We start from the raw sequence: 20,399 nt of genomic DNA on the forward strand, positions 1-20,399 counted from the left end.
CTAATGGTGCATGGGGAAATAGTACCAGCTGCTCGTGTACACAGTTTGTAGTTAGTCACGTGGTTGCTTATCGGCTGCAACAACAGTATGCAACTATTATTAGTCCAACCTCCAATAAACAATCCGTAGAATTGGACTGATCGTTTAGTGCAACAGTTTCAGTTTATTTTTTTCAAATGTATTTTATTTTGATGGTTTGCGGCAGAAGTAGTATTTTTTCTTTCTTTCTTTCTTTCTTTCTTTCCTTCCCCCAAACCGATTTGACAGCGCCGCCGGAGCCGAGTGCGCGTAAAGTAGTTCCACTCCTCCTCCTCCTCCTCCTCGGTTATAAACACAGAGCGGCTCTGTGTCCGCGCTGCGCTCCTCATCGCTCTCTCATCCAGCAGACAGCAGCTCGCTCCAACGGGCCGAAAACACGCAGCAACACCAGCAGCAGCAGCGCGAGGGGACGGTGTCTGGCATCTCCCCCAGGATGGAGGTAACAACTCGTTTACTCTGCGCGTACTTTTCTCTGCTAGTCTGAACCTTCAGGCCACGCGAGCACATCTTTTAAATATCAAGTTTTTTTTTCTGCAGTTTTTCTGGTTCGGACGTAAAATAGTACAGCACTGGAGCTCAGTGAGTGACTATTGTATATTTGATAGTGTATTGACTGTGATATTTGTAAAGGTACTAAGTACCTGTCTGTGCGACCATTTAACAAATAAACACCTGTGTCAAAATCGTACTCCTACAAACTACTACGCACGTGTTGTGTTGGCTACTTTTCACTATAGAAGTTCCTATTAATATTTTGTATTTATAACTAACTCTCGCCTTATATGTGATACTGTGTTGTAATTATGGGCAACATTTTATGTGTTATGCGAACATATCACTGTAATTCCTTGTACACGAGAAACTCGTACTGTTCGACGTTCTTGTGTTCAACACAACTCAACGGAAACGCGTACGTTTGAGCATCCGGCTGATGGGGTCTAACGGTAGATTTGTGGTAATGACCTCATGCCGAGTGACTAAAGGAACTGGAGCACTGAACAGAACATCTGTCATGTTCCCTGTGACGGCTGTGTGAAGTTCATTTAGCCTTCTCTGTAAGTCTGCGTTTGAATCTGAACATCACACTTTCCCACCCGTTGAACCCCCAGCTGAGGAGCCATGCTTCCCCCCCCTTAAAAAAGATGTTCTTGTGTCCTCATGAAACTATTGGCCTGTCCACGTGCTTTGCTCATGCAGGGTTTTGCGGTCTCCTCCCTTCAAAACAAGCTGTTCCCTCTGACTTTCTACATCTTGCTCAAGTATTTAATGTCATGTGGCAAATAGGAAGAGAAACGCCCCCCCCTTACCCCCACCCAGCACGTGACGGAGCACATTAGTAATCTACAACAGAACTGCTTTCACAAACCAACACCACCCAACGTTAGGACTCAGATATGCTTCAGGCCAGTTAACATATTCTTCTTTCCCTTTTGCCAAAAACATTGAAATAAGTGTGTGTGTGTGTGTGTGTGTGGGGGGGGTTAAGTTAACACAGAGGTGAAGAAGGCAGGTTCCACTAATATCTGTGATTCCAGCTTTTTGTAGAAGAAGCTCCTACAAACAGAGCTTTAATGGGAGGCTGTTTACAGGTTGATGACAGTGAGCAGCGTGGCAACGGAATGTTTACTTGCCGCTTGTTAACTATCTGACCTCGTGACCTACTAACTAACCAAGGCCTGGTTTGAAACGTTAATGTTGCACGGGGATTTTCTAGTGGATCTCTCCCCTTGAATGCATTCGGGAGCATATTTCTGTTGTTGGTGCGGGGACAACGTGACACTTCCATGGCAGCCACTCTCATTTTAACTTGAGATAAAAGCAGTGGGGGGGGGGGGGGGCGGGGAGGGGTGGTTCACGAGTCCTCTGTCAGTGGTTTCCTTCAGAGTCACTTTGGCGCGCACTCACTAATCACAACCAAGCAATGCCTGTCGAGTTTTGCGACATTCATGAGTAAAGGGAAATCCGCCAGCTGGTTTTGCAACGGGTGTGTTGCAGCTAAAAACGTTCACTTCCATTGCCGAGAATTTCAGCGCGCTGAGCAATCCGAGGGCTGCGTAATGCGTCTATATCACATTGATATGAAAGTGGATATTGATTTGGGTTAGGGTTGTCGCAATATCACAGATGTCCTTTTTACAAAGGGATGTACTTCTCTTATTTGCCTTCACCCACTTCAGTAATGATTATTTATCAAAATGTCATTGTGCAGGTCTTTTGTGAGTCCCCAATGGTCAACTCTACTATGAGATCACAAAATCAATATCGAGGTATTTGGTGCAAACTGTCAATGATATTTGATTTTTTAAATATTGCCCAGCTCCTCCTGAAACTGAATCAGTTTCCCCAAATAGAAGCTGTTGATAGGCTGTCCACGACTAATCGATTTACACTCTCACATCTCTAAACTTTGCACAAAAACACCACCAAAGTCTGGTTTTTACTAAAAAAGGGCTCGTGCTCATATGTTCCTTGGAAATAAAGCTCACACTCACCGTCATGTAAACTGCGTGAGCTCTGCCCTTCATGACATCACCTCTTTGTCTAAATTCTGATGTGTGTTTCTAGCTCTAACTGCCTCATTGAAACCCTTTAGGAAAATGACGCATTGGAAATTATTCATTTTTTTTGTTTCCTGTGTCGCAACGAAGTGGACACACTGGACATTTTGTGCATTTGTGTGTGTTTGTGCCTGCACCTGAGGAGTTACGGCATGTGTGCGTCGTCTCGTGGGCTTGGGCGGGGGGGCGGAGATTTTAGTTTGATGGAAAAACAACACAAGCAGTGGGTATTTGGGATTGCCTTGCCAACCATATGGTGTGCACATTTATTATGTTCTCCATAGTAAAGTTAACAGACCAATAACAGAGGAACTCGGTCTGTACCAGCCAGACGTTCGCTATTGAGTCCGTATTTCTCCTATTCTGCTCTCCAACAGTATTTAATTTACTTCCTTAGTGTCCCACTATTGCTGCTGTTCTAAAGGACCAATCGTCCAATGTCACAGTAAATAAAGTGTCATTTTAAGGTGTTGTGGGATTAAGACGGAGGGTGAAAGCATGGGATTATGTTCAGAGTCTATTATTGGGGAAGATGCAGCCTGCGGTGTACATTAAGCTGTGTGTGTTTCGGGCCTGAAACAGACGCATAACTGACCTTAAAGCTCAGCAGAATATAAACCATCCGCATCAAAGAACGGCTATGAAACTTTACCCCGTTCTCTATTTCAAGGTGTGGTTATGGCTGAATCTGTGTTCAAAGGGTGTATAATGTATAGCTGTAATCTGATTGACTAAATGATACAATTCAGCCCTGTTATTAAAGCCATTCAGCGCTTAATCAGTCGTGATTTTAGAGTACAACAAACCTTTAGGCCGTGAATGAAAAACTTAGATTCCCTTTTTTCACATTTCTGTTGACTGCTTTGTATACTCTGAAGGGGATGATAGAGCACAGGCTGAAACAGACTCTTACAAACAGAAAATGTGTTTGCTTAAATAAAAAAAGAAGCCTTTGGGGATTGCTGCCCGAAGCATTTAAATGGTTCCCATTAAATGTGTGATCGCCTGAAGAAAATCTCAAATGCCATTATGAAATATCTATTGGTTGTTTTATCATATGTGCCCACTTCTCCTGTGGGAGCTCATTGGATGATATATATACACCTTTACGACCAATCAAATGCTTCATAAAGCCTCAGAATTCCATAACTCCTTTTTTTATTACAGAGCGTTTTGTTTTTATTGTCTGGCACATCAGTGTGAGTCGTGCCACCGGAGAGGAGGTGGTGTCAGACCCGGCTCCTCCGTCCTGTGAGGCAGAGAGATATCCCGGGTGGAAAATGCAGGCAAGATAGCAAGCACACAGTGATCTGAAAAACACTTAGGGAACTTCTGGCCTGGGCGGACACCGCAGACAGAGAGGCCGCCCCAGTCATTGCTTTAACCCGTGTCAGACATCTGCCTATTCTCAAACATCTTGGATTTAGTCGACATCAAGTGCACAAATAGGAGATTTGTGGACATGTGATTTGAGAGGAAGTGAAAAATCCAGAAAAAACAACATCATCATAACTTTTATAACGTACTTCCATCTCCCTGCAGACCGGTTAACCCATTCTGCCTGCACCTTCCTCAACCACCCTCTTCTAAATTTGGCGTCTTTACGTGGTCTTTACTTCCTTTTTGGGGAGAAAGGTTAGTAAATGCAATAAGTGTTGCAAGCTGCTCGTGCTTTGCGAGCGCCATTTTATTTTATTTTTTTAAACCCCGGTTTTGCATTCTGGGTTTTAGATTCAGACGGAAGATGCAAGTTTAAGCATGAACTTTAACTGCTGGCAGAAACCTGACAGCTGGATATCCGAATAGAGACTTGAGAGACGAGTGCACAGTGCCGGCAGAGTAGCTTGGACTGTGTCCTGTGGCCTTTGCATAAGAAAGCCAAACTAACCGCATCCTTTCGTTCAAGTTTGAACTGGTTATGAAACTGTATAAAATTAAAAATCCGCTGACAATATTTTCTAAACCTTCTGCTAACGTTATTTTTTTTAATCATTCCTGTGACTTCTGTTTGATTTGTGTGTGACTTCATGGTTGCAAGCGACTGCGTGCGGTTTACATGTGATGAAACTAAACCACTTGGGCTGGAACCTTGCTTTTTTTTTACAGGTGTAAAGTTCCAAAGGTTTTTTATCATGCTAAGCCATAGAAAGATCTGCTTCTCTTTGAATGTGAACGGTGAAATGTTGCCATGAAAATGTGGTCAGGGCTGAACTAAGATTTTGCATAATACATTTGGGTAAGATTGGATCATTTACCACAACTTCTTCTTTCATTACAAGCCGTACAAAATGGCCGCAATGCAACGTCAAGATCGCACAATGAAAACTCTCCATTTTGATAAGTTTGTTATTGTAAAATCCATTGTTTTTTTTCTCGGTAATTATATTTCCAAAAGGTGAAATATCATATAGAGGCCTACAGACGATAACAACGATACAACTATTATTTCCCAGTTTGCAAGTGTTTTGTATTTTGTGGTCTACTGTGAGCAGAGCTGTTGTGCAGCCCGACCGCAGCAGGAAGGAAGGAGCCCTGGTGCCTCTCCTACACACACCGGGGTGAAGCAGCCGTTGGCTGAAGGAGCTCTACTGAGCTGCCACAGTGTTCTGCACGCGGTGGTCTGGGTTGTGTGTAATGTTTTGGAAATTGTGTATTGATTTACAAAGCTTTATGAGCCTCATTGGCGCAATGTCTTCTAATCGCAATGAGATGCATCAACACACTTGGTTTGACATTGATTCGCTAATGAAAAATGTTGGTAGCAATCAGACACAGCGTTCTAGAGGAGTCGATTGACAGGAAGTTTTAGTATGTCGAGCTTTGCGTTTTCAGCATGGGGGAGCATGGAGGGGTAAACAAGTGTACTACAGTAGAAAGACAGACATTTCATCAGCAAAACCTCTGCAGGTACCAAACTACATGGAGAACGGTCCCTTTTAGAGATTTTTCACGTACAATATTGTATCCTAAAGTGGCTCCCGAGCCTGCCGTGGATTCAATAGATGCCCAAACTCTGTTTAATCGATTGTCAAGATGTTTTTTTGTCTTGGTGATTGTTGGATAAGAGAGGATGAGAATACCAGAACACAGACGCTTGTATCTCAGTTTCAATGCTTTGCCTCCAACATGTGGTGGACGTCCCATCGGCTAAGAGCTGTTTGCATTTGTTATGTTTCCTTACACCCCATTCACGCTCCATAACCAATACTTCAGACTATCTTAGGCAGACTACTATAGTTATCACATTGAAATATCACCGTGCATTTCATGAGCAAGCCAGGCTCAGCTCATTTGTTATCATAGCTTCATAATTTGCCAGTTAAACAGCAGATCTCTAAAAGCCTCTTGGGGTCTTGACTCATGTGTTGTTGCATTTGTCACACTTGAGAAAAATACATATTTCCATCTTTTAAATCATTTTCAGCAGACTTTCTGTTCCCAGGTCATCTGGATTTGTTTTCCCTCTCTCTGGTTGCTATGTTGTTATTATCATATGACATATTTGTTTCCCCGCCCTGCTGTACTAGTCTGTGTCTACAGCACCACCCATTTCCTTTGAGGCAGCGACAGCGATGTCTAGTAGATGAGCGTCTCCATTGGCCTCGTCTCTCTGATTCAAGCGCTTTTTGAGTACTTTTACACACAAAAAATACACAAACAGGAAAGCATGAAAGCGCAGTGTGAAAGTGAAATACTCCGGTCCAAAAGACACATCGTGTTTCCATGGAAGGTTACAAGCAGGAAGTTGCCTTTCTTACCACCTAACAAGTGCAGGCTGAAAAGGAGCTGCTCACTACGGTGGTTTTTAGTCTCGGCAGAACGGGCTGACTTGACGAAACAAAATTCTGCGGACTCACAATCACACACTCCGCTGGAGCATCTTGTAGAAATAAGTCTGGCTCAGCAAGCTGCGCTTCGGTGTGCTTTGTTTGTCTTGACTTTCATAGAGTTTATGAGGATTTAATGTACCTGGAGAAGGGTTAAAGATCCCGAGCCAGACGTGTTCTCCATCAGCTCTGCGTGGATTACGTTGTTAGAGACTGCTATCATGTGCTTTTCCCCCCCTGCCTCTAGAAATAGGAATAACAAGCGCAGACAATAGCGTGTATTGTGCTGTCTGTTTGTGTCTGTGTTCTCGCTCATCTGCCGGTCATACACTGAACCTCGTGTCTCCATCCGTGGCCTGGAAATGAAGACGTTAGTTGGCATTGACCTTTGCTCTCTGAAGATACACAAGCAGTTTTCTTTTCATGCGTTATCAGTCAGTTGGGAAATGAACTGTTTTTAGCACAAATGGCTACTATTCAGTAGTTTGGTGGTACTTTTATAGATGGCAAAAAAACACCCTGCAAGGCATCTATCCATTTATTTCTCATTGTATAATATTGGCAGTGTTGCTAATTATATCGAGACAGCAAGTGTCTCTATTAAATAAACGGAAAAGAAATGTTTATTAGATGAGTCCACTACGTCTTTGCTGTATGTGTATCTGTAAAAAGAATCGGCTTAAAGCATCTGTTTCCATGGAAGTAGTTGGTCAGAAATAGCTTGTTGCTTTTCAGTGTCGACGGGCCCGTTTTTGGAAAGCTTTAATCACATGGGTATGGAACCTTTTTTTTTTTTTCCCACTCGTAATTACTTGTTTAGACATGTTACATTTTTCTGTATGCTGGATTACAGAATGCAGATGCAGATGTGGTCCAGCATATCAGGGACGCTCTCTCTTAGGAGCTGAGGGGTTACAGAGCGGCGCTGTGATCCGGGCTGCCTGCACAGCTCTGGGGCTTTTTCCCAGGCCTCCAGACCCAGAAATAGAGCTTGACCTGCACTCTCCTGCAATGAACCAGAGTTTCCCACTCCTCTACAAAACATGGGGTCCCAGCTGAGTTAAACATGTGCAACACTGATAACTAGCCGAAGGCCTTGTATGGTGCATTGGAATAATGTAGCTCTTTTGTCATCTCAGGGAAACAGTTAGCGTCTAACTGGGAGAAGAAAATGTCCAATGTATATTTTTTAGAGGCTGCTGTGCTTTTAATCATATTACATAAAAATCTGTAGTTCAGGAGTAACCGCTAATTTATTATAGTTAAAGCCGCCAAAGCCTTTTTCAATGTACAGCTCTCCCATTTTAATAAAGTAATGGGCCAGTTCTAAAATATTAAAAAGTATACAGAACAGAAAAAATCCTTTTTCCCTTTAAGAGTACTTTTCATATTCTATTAGATCATATGTCCGGACTATTCCTCAGGGGGCTGGTAACAAGTTCTCCTGTGTGTTTTTAAAATAAACTTTCACAAAATCCCAAACCAAGATTTTCTTCTCTTCTTTTGTTCTTTGCCCAAAACACCTGAGCAGCGTTTGAAACAAACAAAGGCCTTTGCATGCACTGTCGTGACCGGAGTTTGCTCCGTATGGAGCAATTCTTTTTGAAGGACAGTAAAGAGTTAAACAACTAATGTGGTTACAAACTAATGTGTGTGCGGCGGGTGGGTGGTCCCTGGTGATTTCCATTTATCGCGGATGAGAGAACTCAGGAAAAGGGTTGGGATGTGGATCAGGACACGGCGTAGAGTCAACAGAGGCACCGCGGGGCCGGCTGGTGCTGTAATACGTTTGGGTGGAGGGAGCAAGGTGGTGAGGTAATGCAGAGAACAAGGGGGAGAAGGAAAACAAAGCTTGTGATTGACATGTGGAATGTGTGTTTCTGTGGAGCTCAAAGTGTGGTGGGAGGGAGCCGAGGGAGCCGAGGGCGCACACGCCCACGAAATGTGACCACCGGACAGGCAGCTGTGAGGAGAGGCATCAGCTTTTTTACACATCTCTATCCTATTAAAATAGGTGGCACCTAAGCCCGAAAGGGAAAGTGAGGGCGACCGCAAGCTGTGACTGGACGACACTAATTGTGACATGTCAGCATGACAATCTGCACACTCCTGACACATCTCAGGGTGCTGACACATCTCAGGGTCCTGAATATTTTATTTTATTTTTTTTAAGTCTGGCCCCTAGTCAGAGACCAAATACTAAAGTCCTAACGTTACAGCCGGCAGCTGTAGGCCGACTTGTCGTTGTGGCCACAGATATGTGGAGTGAGTCAATGGTCAAGAGAGGGCAGTGCGGGGGAGGGAAGTTGAGCAATCGGCTCGGGAATAGAGGGGCCGAGCGGTGATAAGAGTGTGAGGCTTCAAGGACCGGTCCCTGCTGTCACAGCCTGATGTTGAACAGCTGTAGAGAGAGAGAGAGAGAGAGAGAGAGAGAGAGAGAGAGAGAGAGAGAGGCTCACTTCCTGTGTACAAAAACACAAAATAGACTTTTTAGCCAGAGAAGAGACAAGCTCCTCCCACACAGGGTTGAACTCAACACTGATGGAGCTGACAAGTTCACCCTCTGCGGTTCTTTCACAATCAGTCTGCGTGGTCTCCGTCACAGAAGAGGGAAGTGAGAGTTGTTCTTTCTCTTCGAAAATGTCCTCGTTCAGCCGCGACATTTCTCTCTGCACGAGAGCAGGTGCTGCACACTGAAACCGACTTTACTATGCAGACACCCAAAAGTGCTGGTGTTAATATTTGCATTTCTTACCAGAGTTATATTGTGGGCTATGAAATGTGGCTCAATGTGTCATCTGCTTCTGAATCCAGCCAGGACAATCATGGGAGGAAGTACCTCTTTTTAAAATACAACAAAATGTCAAAATAAAAGGTTTTATTAAATGTCTTTCTTTTCTAATAGGATTCTCCATCCAAACGATCTGTGGCTGAGCTGGCTGGAAGGTTCAAAGGTCACAGTCTACCAATGCCTACCCCAAATGACGAGGTACTCTCCTAATGTCTTACATGTTGCAACAGGCATGCAGAAATATACACAAATCTGTTTAGCTGCCTTACAATTTCAATTGAGTAGTTGGTGAATCCAATGGACCGCTTGTGACTACAGATTTTATTTACAATTCATTTTCCTTTTTGTTTGAAGTTGCGATTGCGAAGAAGACCTCCATGTTCCCTAAAGTTACAGAACCAAAAAGATGAAAGTGACTCAGATGTAAGTCATTTTCTTACTCCGCTGACCCATTTAATATACACAGAAAGTCTCCAGAAAACCGGCTTGGATTTGTTTATATATTTTCGTAACCAGTACCCAGTAAACCACAGTAAACAATCAGTACGCCCAATTGGATTTGTCTATTTTCTGCTTCTACCCAAACACTGGGTAAGTGCTGCTGTTTTAGTTCTTTCAGTGAAACGTCAAAACAAACATTACCGGACAAATCACACATAATATCCTTGCACAGTTGACATAATGGTACAAAATGCATCACAGGCATGAATAAAATTGCATTTTTTTTTACTATACTAACCCATTTTCCATATTGGTACGTGCTTGTATGTCCCTCGTATATTACAATGACAACACACATTGTAGACAACGTTGAAGTACAATAATTATCAGCTTTCCATGGTTTAAACAGGGAGGCACATTTGTCTTTTCACTAATTCTTCTCTGTTCGCTGGCAGAAAGCAATCGTCTCACCAAATCCCTTCAAGATCAAGATGAAGAACTCCGCCATGATCGAGAAAATCCAGGTAGATGCAGCCTTCAACATTTGAATATTTCAGGCGGGAAATAGGAGACAAACGCTGGCCTCACCAACGCTGTGCTGCGCTAGATAGTTACATAGAGACGTGAGGCATCACTGCCACCCATTGTTCAGTTGGCACTGGTGCCTGAGCTGTGAGCGTGCTGACAAAAAAAAAAAAACGGAAGAAGTCGTCCGTGATGCCACAAATGGCTCAGATTAATCAGTTAATTGGATCACAGGCCACCCGGCCCCGCACAAACCCGCCTCCGTCATTCCATTAGTTAGCCATTCGCGCTGTGGGCAGCCATGGGACAAAAGGGCTGCCGTTTCTCCCTTTTCCTCTTCTCCCCAGTGCAGGTAAGATACTCTGCTCCAAACTTAAGACTTAAGACCGTGCTTTAGTTCTCGGACTGAATATGACAGGTGTTATTTGTGACCCCCAACGTGTGCAATTCCTGGCCGTGTTTTCAAAGCAGGGAGCAGAGCACTTTTTCCAAAGTGCTTTTTGAATACTTTTAATGAAAGCCATTCTATGACAATCCAGTTTCACCGGGAACACCAGGCACTTATAGAGAGATTATAGTGGCCGGGCTTCAACGTCTTCCTTTCCCACTGCAGGCCGATCTCGCCCTGTCCCCCACTGCTCTGCTGCCTTCACGCACCAAGAGCCCCGAGGCGAAGCTCCAGCCGGCGCCGTTGTCCCCGACCACACGCTGCTGCCCGCAGAGCCCCCTCAGCCCCACCCAGAGGCCCTCGCATCCGTCCAGCGAGGAGGAGGACGCCGTCAGCTTCGACGTCCCTCCGGAGGGGGCCGCCCTGCCGAGCATCAACAAGGTAACGACGCCAAGCTGCGTGTGGCAGAGGATCGTGTCTTTTAAAGTGGGAATTTCACTCCCGTCTTCTTAAGCGTCTTCTAGTCGTTCGTACTTTGCGTGTTTTCTCACGTTTTCGAGTGACTAAGTGAAAAACATGAGCTGATCTCACAGCTCACGGAAATGTTTCTCACGCCATCCGTTGACTGTGGGCTGTGACGTCACAGCCGGACACATGTTCCCTGTCCCCGTTGACACGTCCCTCGGCGGGGCGTTCTGCACCTTCAGTTTAAGCAGGCCTCGGATAAGCCGGGGCGAGATGCCCCTGCACTGCATGAGCGCCGCTGCAAGGGGGATTGACGATGTAATCCCCTTAGCCTAGTTAGTCCCTGGGTAACTTTGTGTTAAGTCGCACGCATATGTTACAACCGGGACAGAAACGATTTGACTGTACGGAAGAATCTACACTACATACAGTATAACTTCCCTGCTGTTTGATTGATCACATACTTTCTACTTATAACGGCACTTATCTATAGGCTGTGAATGATGAGGACGCAGTGCAGAGCTCTGCGAGTTGAGCACAGCTCTCCATGCCTCGGGGGCCTGCAAACGGCCACATAGCGCTCCAGGGTCATTGCTATCAAAGTAACCGGTGTGGCAAAAGTGTACAGAGATGAAACAATGCATATGATAACACAAAGCCACATTTGCATGGTAAACTTAATGTAACTTAAAATAAGCAGGATGTCAGTTATGATTAAGAATATATAGTCAGACAGCAGGGTTGTAGCAAACAAGATGTACCGCATGGTTGTGTAGAAGTCTTTTAAAAAAAAAAGTTCTTCTCAAAAAGTTGATGAAAAGAAAAGACTGACACCAAAACCTGAACTATAACTACCCGATAGTTAATATTGTACGTTGAAGATTCCACACCAACCACTGAGAATTTTGAATTGGCTTATATGATGAAATTACACTTTCTTGTTTCTTGCTCTTCTGAGTTTGTATCCCTTTGGTTGAATGCAAGTCGCTTTGGATAAAAGCGTCAGCTAAATGACATGTAATGTAATGTAAGTGGGCCTGATTCATTTACATTTTTTTTAAAATGTTTTAAAAGGTGATATAAATTCCTGGCTAGTTCTTACCGATCTTTTCCACACAGACCCGTGCGCGGCTATCCTTTAAAAGGCGCCCGCCCACGAGGCAGCACAGGAAGTCAGCTGGAGAGGAGGTGGATGGGAGTGCCTCGTCCCCCTGTGAACTGGACACACCAAAAGAAAACGGGGACACGGACCAGGTTTTTGAATACGAACAGCCGGCAAGTCTGAAAGAAGTTGAAGAGAAGGACAGGGACTGTGACACGACCCAGGATGGGGTTTCTGAATGTGAGCCAGAGGACGGGGGAGATCTGAGGATGGAGCAGGAAGCCCCGCGAGCCCCGAACCCGGAGGCTTTGGAGGAGTCACAGCAGCCTTCGGGTCCTGGCCCGGCCCAGCAGATAGAAGGCCATGTGGAGACAGAGGAGCAGGAGATGCCTCTGGAGGAGCTCCAAGGAGGACACGGCATGGCGTGAAGTTGGAATGAGTGTGTGCTTGTGTACCTGTGTGTGCTTGTGTGTGTATGTGTAGTTTTGCATACGCATAGCTGTATTTTTACGGAGTACGTTATTCTGTTCCTTGGTTAAGATAACTTTAAATTCTCCTCAGAAGAAGTTAGTCCATTTTGGATTGCGGGTTCCTGCTCTTCTTTTGGTCCCCTCTGTCGTCCCCTATTGGCCGTCTGCAGAACAGGTCTATAAGCACTGGAGACTCAGGAGAGCTGCGTTGACAAAATGCAAAATATTATTAAACTTCATATATTTAGCAGGTAGATGAAATGTCTGCTCATTTCACATCTCTATCACTTTATGTTCAAAACTATGTACTTTGCTTATCTAGCTGGTCGCTTTGGCTCGTGTCTAACTCGTGTGTTGGTTTTGCTTTATTTTGTACACTGCAAGATATCAAATTCACAATGCAGTGGCTCGAGTCCTCAGCAATTATGCACAGAAATGTTACGTCAATAAACATTTTCCTTCTTCTTTACGAAAACAGTTGACTTTGCATGTGTATTGTTAAAGATTTGTTGTTTTGCAAGATTCATTGAGATTCGGGACGATGATTCTGGTGGGCCGGCCAGTAAATATTTAATGCTGAGTATCATCTCAAACTAGTCACAATTCATCTAGATGAGTTCCAAAAATGTAGATTACAGCTACAGGTTGCCGAGGAGGACAAGAGATTGCGGTGCCAGTTTACAGCTTTAAAGGCTTTTGCACACCAAAGACACACTCACACAGGCAATTTAATAGGATAGTCCTCTTTGTCTGTCTGAAATTACACCTCTTATTAGTTTTTGGAGACATAATTTTCCACCCGCACAGAGGTCTAACCAGAAGAATTGTTTCTAATTGTGTGAAAAGAACGTGAATATTAAACTCATCAACATTGTTTTAAAGGAATCACACTATGTATACAGTCACATTTATTTGATGTACTAATAATATTTGTTAATTTTTGTGGGCTAAACAAACCTTTGACGTGTAAATGACCTTTGACGACCTCTACTGGTGGTCATTGGGAATTGCAGCACCGGGGTAATATGTATCCATGTCCCTGTAATCTGCAAGGCTACTTTACTCCAAATGTGTGAACTTTGTTATGTATCTCGAATCAAAATTGACCTTTTAAATTATTGATCCATTTTCCATTCCATTGATCCAGAAGCGTTGAAGTTGATCCACTTTTTTTTTTTGCTAAAGTTTGATTCTGAAGCAACACCTGACTGCAGGTGCACACTTAAACGTTACTGTAAAAGGTTTCCTGCTTAAATTAATTTACAAGCATGGATGATATTTGCAAATGCTTATGTAGCTGCCTTAATCCAAACAAAACAATTGAAGAAAACAGAAAGGTATACGGTGGAAGACCCGTTGACCCGCCATGCTTTAATGACACAAATAATCCCGTCCTTCGTGTCTTCCTCTGACTTTTAAAAGTTTCCTCCCACTTGGTTTCTCGTCTTGACGACGCCTTCCGGTGTCAGCCGCTCCCAAACTGGAAAGGAATTCACCTGCTGGGAAACACCGAGCAGAAGCTAAGCTAAAAAGCGCAGGAACAAGTCTTGTCCGGTGAAAAGGAAGAAAAAAAAAGAATAACTTGCTCTTTGACAGATGTGACCTGCTGCTGTTTCCTCCCCGAGACGTTTACTGTCCCGCGGACGCTGCGCTTTCTCTATTGAAACTAATAAGCACTTCCGTGTTTGGACTCGTCCTGGGACCCGGACGCAAAGCAGCATGGCCATCGAAATGAAGACCATCCAGACGAATGGGGCCGAGGTAAATTCATCAACATGTTTATAATGGGATATAATACCGCGACAGTAGTGGTAGTAGTAGTAGTAGTAGTGATAGTGATAGTGAAAGGATCCCAAAACGAAATAAAAATGCATGATCCGGGCCAATGGGATCGTGTTGGACAGTGGTTGACTACTCGCACATTCATTTTCATTAATATTATAAAATGTGTGTGTGTGAGTGTCCAGGACATCTCTGACCCCCCCCCCCCCCCCCCCCTACCAATTATAAGATTTTTCTAAAAGAAAAGTCTAACATAAGTAGTAAAAGAAAAGCTAATTTCTCATTATTTGAGATCCTATAAAAGCAGTTTTCTAAATAATTACACACAAAGACGGATGTACATGTGCCCAGGACATCTCTGACTACTCTCATACCAGACATGAAATTATTTTACAGTACCAATTAAGAGAATTATCCAAAATAAGAGGGAAACTAGTCAGAATTGAGAGCCAAATACTGGAAAATCCCCGAACAATGACCCTAAACATACAGCCACAGCTACAATGGAATGGTTTAAACCAAAGCACGTTGATGTTTTAAAATGGGCCGAGTCAAAGCCCCGACCTCAATCCAAATGAGAATCTATGCAGATACTTGAAGATTACTGATCAGAGACCGTCTCCATCCATTCTGACTGAGCTTCAGCTTTTTTGCCAAGACATCCTGTACCCTAAAAGCGCATTTGTCACAGTAAAAGGTATTTTGCACCTCCGGAGTACAATGCATTTTGTGTTGATCAAATGGGAGAAAAGGTGTTCTAGTTTGGAACATTACCAAATGGGGGGAGAAAGTCCAGGAGGATGAATACCTGTGCAAAGCACTGTATGCAGCTTCCCTTTCTCATTCATTAGATAAAGCCGTGTACAAAGTCGTTGTTGGGGGAGATTGATCTCATGCACCCTGTTAGTCTCAGGAAGCCTTTGTCCACGGTGGCATCGTGTTTTTACAGCTGGAACCCGGTGATCCATTTGTTACCTTTGCTTCTGTCTATCATAACATCGCTGTCTAGGGTCATACTGAGTGAGTGGCCGTAATCTGCATTCCTTCGACATCTGTTTTCCCGCTGGAGTTCCTTTTTGAGCAGGTGTGTCCTGATTGGACAGCTGACACCTCTTTAATGTGTATTAAAGCTTCACACCAACTTGGTCGGAGCTTCTCTCGCCCCACAGGAGAAAGAACACTCAGTCCCTTTTCAGCTAATTTGATTCATTGAACTCCTGGCTGTACTTAAGGCTGTCTGCTTATCCTGTCAGACTTTATTGAATGGGACCACCCTAACAATTATTACTACAGTTGCTTTTTTCTGCAGTTACAACCTGTTTCCTATGCTGACTCTGACAAGTATCAGGCAGCAATAAGTTAAACACAACATGAATGAATCAACTTATCTTGTATCTTCAATTAACCTAGAAGCACACGTGATTACATATTGATAAATTAAAGACAACCAGACAAAGGCTTTACCTTTAAATTTAATATGTGAGATTATATGTGAAGAATATATTGATCTGAGACCAAAAAACTTAATAGAAGGAAAAAACAATGGTTTACTCTTTGAAATAAGATTGTTCGAAATCTGCGGGGCCTCCGAGAAGCTTCCCTGAAACCAGGCTTTGAGGTACGGTATCTAAACAAATGTGACTGCAATAAAACGTTTTCTTCAGAACACGGCATTTGACCAACATCTTCTCATCCTTTTGACTTCTTCGGTTTAACCATTCAATTCAGGGTTGAAGTGTGCCAAATAATGATGTAGGTAAATTATTCTTAATGTTTAATAGAAATAAACAGTATCTATTTTGAATTGTCATCATTACATTGTGATCAACAAATTATCCTGCTTCTATGGAGGTATGTTTGATTCTTAAATGAAATAAATACAACAAGTAATTACAAGACGTATACAACAACAGTTGCAACAGAGCCCTGAAGATCACATTAAAAATAAACGGCATTAAATGCATGTATATAATCTGTATATAACCCAGATAAATAACAAATACACAGTTAAATACAAATAAATCTATGGTTTAAATACATGTATTCTGCCACCTACTGGTAGAGATGGTGAACACATTTGCTCTGTCTTCTAAGTGGCTGCTCCATTTAATGGCATCATTTTGCTCAAAAAATATATTTTGGGGTTTATTACTTCATTGTATTATCTCCCAATAATTGCCTGCGCCTAGGTGACGGGTAATGGAGAAAGTGTGGCCTGCACGATGCCTGATGCTACAGAGAAAGACGGGTTCCTCGCACAGGTGAGCTTCCATCCAAGCGTGTGTGCCTTTTACTCAAATTCACCATCTGTTCATCATATTAGGATAAGCCATATACTAACTTCAGCAGGTTAGTAAAGCAAGCACTTCTCGTTTCGGTTGCCACAACTTCTCTTAGTCACTTATTCCCAGCACTCCTGCATGTGAACGAATAAACACACTGTCCCCTAGATGACTGATTACATTTCTAGTAAGTAGTAGTAGGGAGGTAAAATATGTCTGATATGTCTTTTTGTCAGACTACCAGTGCTAACTCGGACCCAGAGCCCTGCACACCACCATCTCAAGGGACTCGGACATCCACTCTTGCAGAGGTTTGGAGACTTTTAATCAAAAATAAATGTTATGTTTCAGTGGCTTTACCTTCCTAATATCTTTTGGTAGTTTACAATTTGAACGCAGAACCCCGATTGATGAAGCATTTTCATTGTGTTTTTAGATTTGCTCCAAATCCAGGATAAGCAGAGAGAGGCTCAAACTATTGCTGATCATCGTGGTCATCATCGTGTTCATCGCTGTTGTTTTTGTGATTTCGCTGGCCGTGTGCTCAGGTAATGCTCGATGAGGGTGAGATGATGATGCATTTGTTACAGAAGATGTGCATAGTCAATGCTACATTTTCAGAGGAATAAAACAATTCATAGCCAAAGATAAGAATATTTGACCGATTTCCTCTTTGAGCAGCGATCTATGAGGACTCGGACGTGGACTTTGACAGTTCGTTGTTTAAAGTTCCTCGGTCCTTCAATGGGAGCTTCCGCCTGCCCAATCGGGTCTTCACAGAGGGACTTGTCACCCTTTCGTCCAACGAAAGCCAAGGACTCGCTGCTGAGCTTCAACACAAGGTTATTGCCAATTATGAACTGTTGCGCTAAATTGCTTAGTAAAAATGTACCAATTAATTGTTCATAACTTGGTATCTAGTGGCAAACATTCACATTTTGCTAATTTATGTTTAGTGTTTTAATGGTAATGAAAGGTTATCAAAGGTAAGGTAATTTTATTTTACATTAAATAACACATTAATCACAATTAGCATCTATATGCTTTACATTATATCGTACATTAACAAGTAATGTACAGAAAAATGTGACAATTAAGGAAATGCAACACAAATATATGAAGAACGTAAAGCGGTTTCATTAATTTAAATTTTAAATTAAATTTTTTTAATCAGCGTTTTTGTTATTGTTAAGTGCTGCATAGTGAGCTGCATAGCCGACTTCATACACACCTCCCAATGACCGCTGTGGAGAACTTAAATGTAACTCATGCCACTTCCACGGAAGACACAGCTTCTAAACTGAGACAGTTTGAGACGAGCCTCAGAATGACAAACGCATAGCTCATAGCTGCCGGCACCCGAAGCCCCTTAAAGGGAAAGTAGTTTAGTACCAGCCTAAAGGTTTGCACTCTTAATCGTTGTGTTCCTTCCCTACCCAGCTGGCCGACCTCTACAAATCGTCTCCTGCTCTGGGACGATACTTCTCCCAAGCAGAGATACAGGCTTTCCGGTGAACCAGCATCACACTCGCAACGCATTGTTCATGAGCTACATTTATTTTCACCTCTGCTTCACGATTTATCCTTTCGTAGTTTTGTAAAAAATCTGCGTACTTGTTTTTTTTTTACCCACAGGAACGGGTCGGTCATCGCCGACTACCAGCTGATGTTCCTCATGCCTGAAGAGCAGCAGGATCAGCTGCGAAACGTGACCCTGAGCAGGGAGATGGTGTACAACGTGTTCAGACAGTTCCTGTACGACCTCGAGTCAGAAGACTCAGGGCCGATGTACATTGAACCAGTTTCCCTCCATATGTTTGTAAGAGTCTAAACCAACTGGTGTATCTTGCTTTTATAGAAATACAAGTGTTTACTTTTTACATATCTGTGCCTTTTCCCAGACATTATCTGCAAACCAAACCGGTGAAGCACTCCTAAAATATTTGCCCACAGAGCAACAAACACAGCAGAGCTGTGATCATTTTGTGAAGTGAAGGCTGTTCAATGGCGCGACAACACGCTGTATGGTTAAAAAGAAGAAGGAGTGCATGTCAAACAGGCTGGTTACGAGTTATCACGACGTATCACATGTACAGCACAGAGCTGTGTGCCAGTGTGTGAGTTCGCAGTCTGTTTCCTGGACGTGATCATCTGACTTCTAATAAGATTACAGCTGTCATTATTGTTTGTGGTAAAGTATCTGGTCACTCGCAGCCGTTCTTCGCATGCGCTACGGGGTTATTATGGAACCCCCTCGAAAGGGTTGCTTTTCATTTTTATGGTTAAAAACTTAACTAATGTAAGATAACATGTATAAGGCCTTTCATTTTCTAAGAAATGTTTTAAAATACAGCTGTATAATTTTTTTAATTACATTAGAACTTGAGTCCTTTCATCTTTTTTACGTTTGACTAAATAATATATGTATTCATTGTGTAAACAAGTATAACGTTGACATTTCATTGGTATTTGAATGTACATTGTGGGGGTTCTGACAGCAGCGCATATAACACAGAAAACAAGATGAGTTTAAATGAGAAACTGATCTGAAAAGGGCCAATTTAAAAAAAAGTTAAAAAAAGAGTTAAAAAAAACTTACCGTGTATGATATAAATCACTAATGGTTTTGTATTCAGAATGAGACACTGAGCATATGGTCTGCTTGACCACCTTTAGAGGAACTGTATTTACGCGTGCAGGTCTTCTGCATGACAGTCACATGCTGGTCAAAAGATCAAGTTTAAACAGCAGCGCATCGTTGACATCCAAGAGATTTCGACAGTTTATTACTGTACATACAAGCACATCACGCCACCCGCTCTATGCAACTTTCAAATAGCGCCGATGTGGGAATAAACAAGGATGAAGCAACTTGAATTGACATAAGCTGCTTGCGGGTGTTCAGGGTTTACTTGGGTCTCTGCATGTCTCCATTTATGTTCTGCTAAAGCAAACACTTTTCTTTATCTCTTGGCAGCAGTGAAAGATCAAGTGCCCGGGCACAGCGCGGCAGCATGCATCCCAGTGGTGGGTACCTCAAAGGCTAATGGGCGCTAGCTGCCTGGGCCACCTGAGGTCACTGGTGGCCCGTCTCCGCTGTCCTATTTTCAGAATTGTTCATCGTCCAAAGGCAGATTAACTACGATAAGCCTGGGAGCTTCGATCTCCCGCTCAAAACACCACCAGTGCCTATCCTTTATCTGACTCGTGATCCGCTGAGGTTGGTCATGCTAAACCACTATAGGTCACCACTTATAGTTAAACGTGTATTTATCCATCCTGGATGTGTGCAGGGCTGCTGTATATTCTATTGACTCAAAGTCTGTCACGGATAAATGCAAATAAAGCTGATTTTCATATCAAGGCTACTGTCGTTAGTGTACCTCAAGCAAATATTTATGCTTAAACAATCTTCACCATAATTAAGGTTTAAGGTTTACACTTTTTGGGGACTTTTCACTGAGGAAGAAATAACCACATATGAACCCCGGCACATTTATAATATAGTATACAATTTAAAATAGGAAACTGAGGGTGGGTAAAACCATTTTATTTATGTACAACATTTAATTACAGGTGAACTCAAGACTGCAGACAGCAGCAAATTACATCATAGTTAGAGCTGCAAGCAGGGATGACGGGGTCCCCTCGTGCACGTCTGCAGTACCGGCACGATGCCGCTTTGCACGGCCGTGTAAATTGGTTGAACGTTGTCACATAACGTCTCTT

At 43.0% G+C, this 20,399-nt stretch overlaps 2 protein-coding genes across 4 annotated transcripts; both read left to right on the plus strand.

Moving 5' to 3' along the window:
- Positions 1 to 37: 37 nt before the first annotated feature.
- Positions 38 to 13,081, plus strand: LOC120829465 (capZ-interacting protein). Of its 3 annotated transcripts, none has more exons than XM_040193582.2 (6): positions 38 to 478; positions 9,330 to 9,413; positions 9,570 to 9,638; positions 10,112 to 10,180; positions 10,795 to 11,010; positions 12,154 to 13,081. In XM_040193582.2, the coding sequence occupies exons 1-6, from the start codon at positions 473 to 475 to the stop codon at positions 12,562 to 12,564; spliced, it is 855 nt and encodes a 284-aa protein (XP_040049516.2). In that variant the 5' UTR covers positions 38 to 472; the 3' UTR covers positions 12,565 to 13,081. The 3 variants fall into 3 exon arrangements, with proteins under 3 accessions (XP_040049516.2, XP_077959376.1, XP_077959447.1); XM_078103250.1 differs by lacking the exon at positions 38 to 478 and adding an exon at positions 1,380 to 1,442; XM_078103321.1 differs by lacking the exon at positions 38 to 478 and adding an exon at positions 7,740 to 9,107.
- A 946-nt stretch (positions 13,082 to 14,027) lies between these two features.
- On the plus strand, positions 14,028 to 20,031 carry c15h3orf52 (chromosome 15 C3orf52 homolog). Its single transcript, XM_040193322.2, has 7 exons — positions 14,028 to 14,367; positions 16,578 to 16,649; positions 16,907 to 16,981; positions 17,107 to 17,218; positions 17,352 to 17,512; positions 18,111 to 18,181; positions 18,306 to 20,031. The coding sequence occupies exons 1-7, from the start codon at positions 14,326 to 14,328 to the stop codon at positions 18,499 to 18,501; spliced, it is 729 nt and encodes a 242-aa protein (XP_040049256.2). The 5' UTR covers positions 14,028 to 14,325; the 3' UTR covers positions 18,502 to 20,031.
- The last annotated feature ends 368 nt before the right edge of the window (positions 20,032 to 20,399 follow it).

This window comes from Gasterosteus aculeatus, chromosome 1 (assembly GCF_964276395.1).
Source record: "Gasterosteus aculeatus chromosome 1, fGasAcu3.hap1.1, whole genome shotgun sequence".
Taxonomy (NCBI): Eukaryota; Metazoa; Chordata; class Actinopteri; order Perciformes; family Gasterosteidae; genus Gasterosteus; species Gasterosteus aculeatus.

Coding starts and splice junctions, on each gene's coding strand:
- LOC120829465 (XM_078103250.1), top strand. Junction 9,639..10,111: donor AAGATGAAAGTGACTCAGAT/GTAAGTCATTTT, acceptor GTTCGCTGGCAG/AAAGCAATCGTCTCACCAAA. Junction 10,181..10,794: donor CCATGATCGAGAAAATCCAG/GTAGATGCAGCC, acceptor TTCCCACTGCAG/GCCGATCTCGCCCTGTCCCC.
- c15h3orf52 (XM_040193322.2), top strand. CDS start 14,326: ATGGCCATCGAAATGAAGACCATCCAGACGAATGGGGCCGAG. Junction 17,219..17,351: donor TTCGCTGGCCGTGTGCTCAG/GTAATGCTCGAT, acceptor CTCTTTGAGCAG/CGATCTATGAGGACTCGGAC. Junction 17,513..18,110: donor CTGCTGAGCTTCAACACAAG/GTTATTGCCAAT, acceptor TTCCCTACCCAG/CTGGCCGACCTCTACAAATC.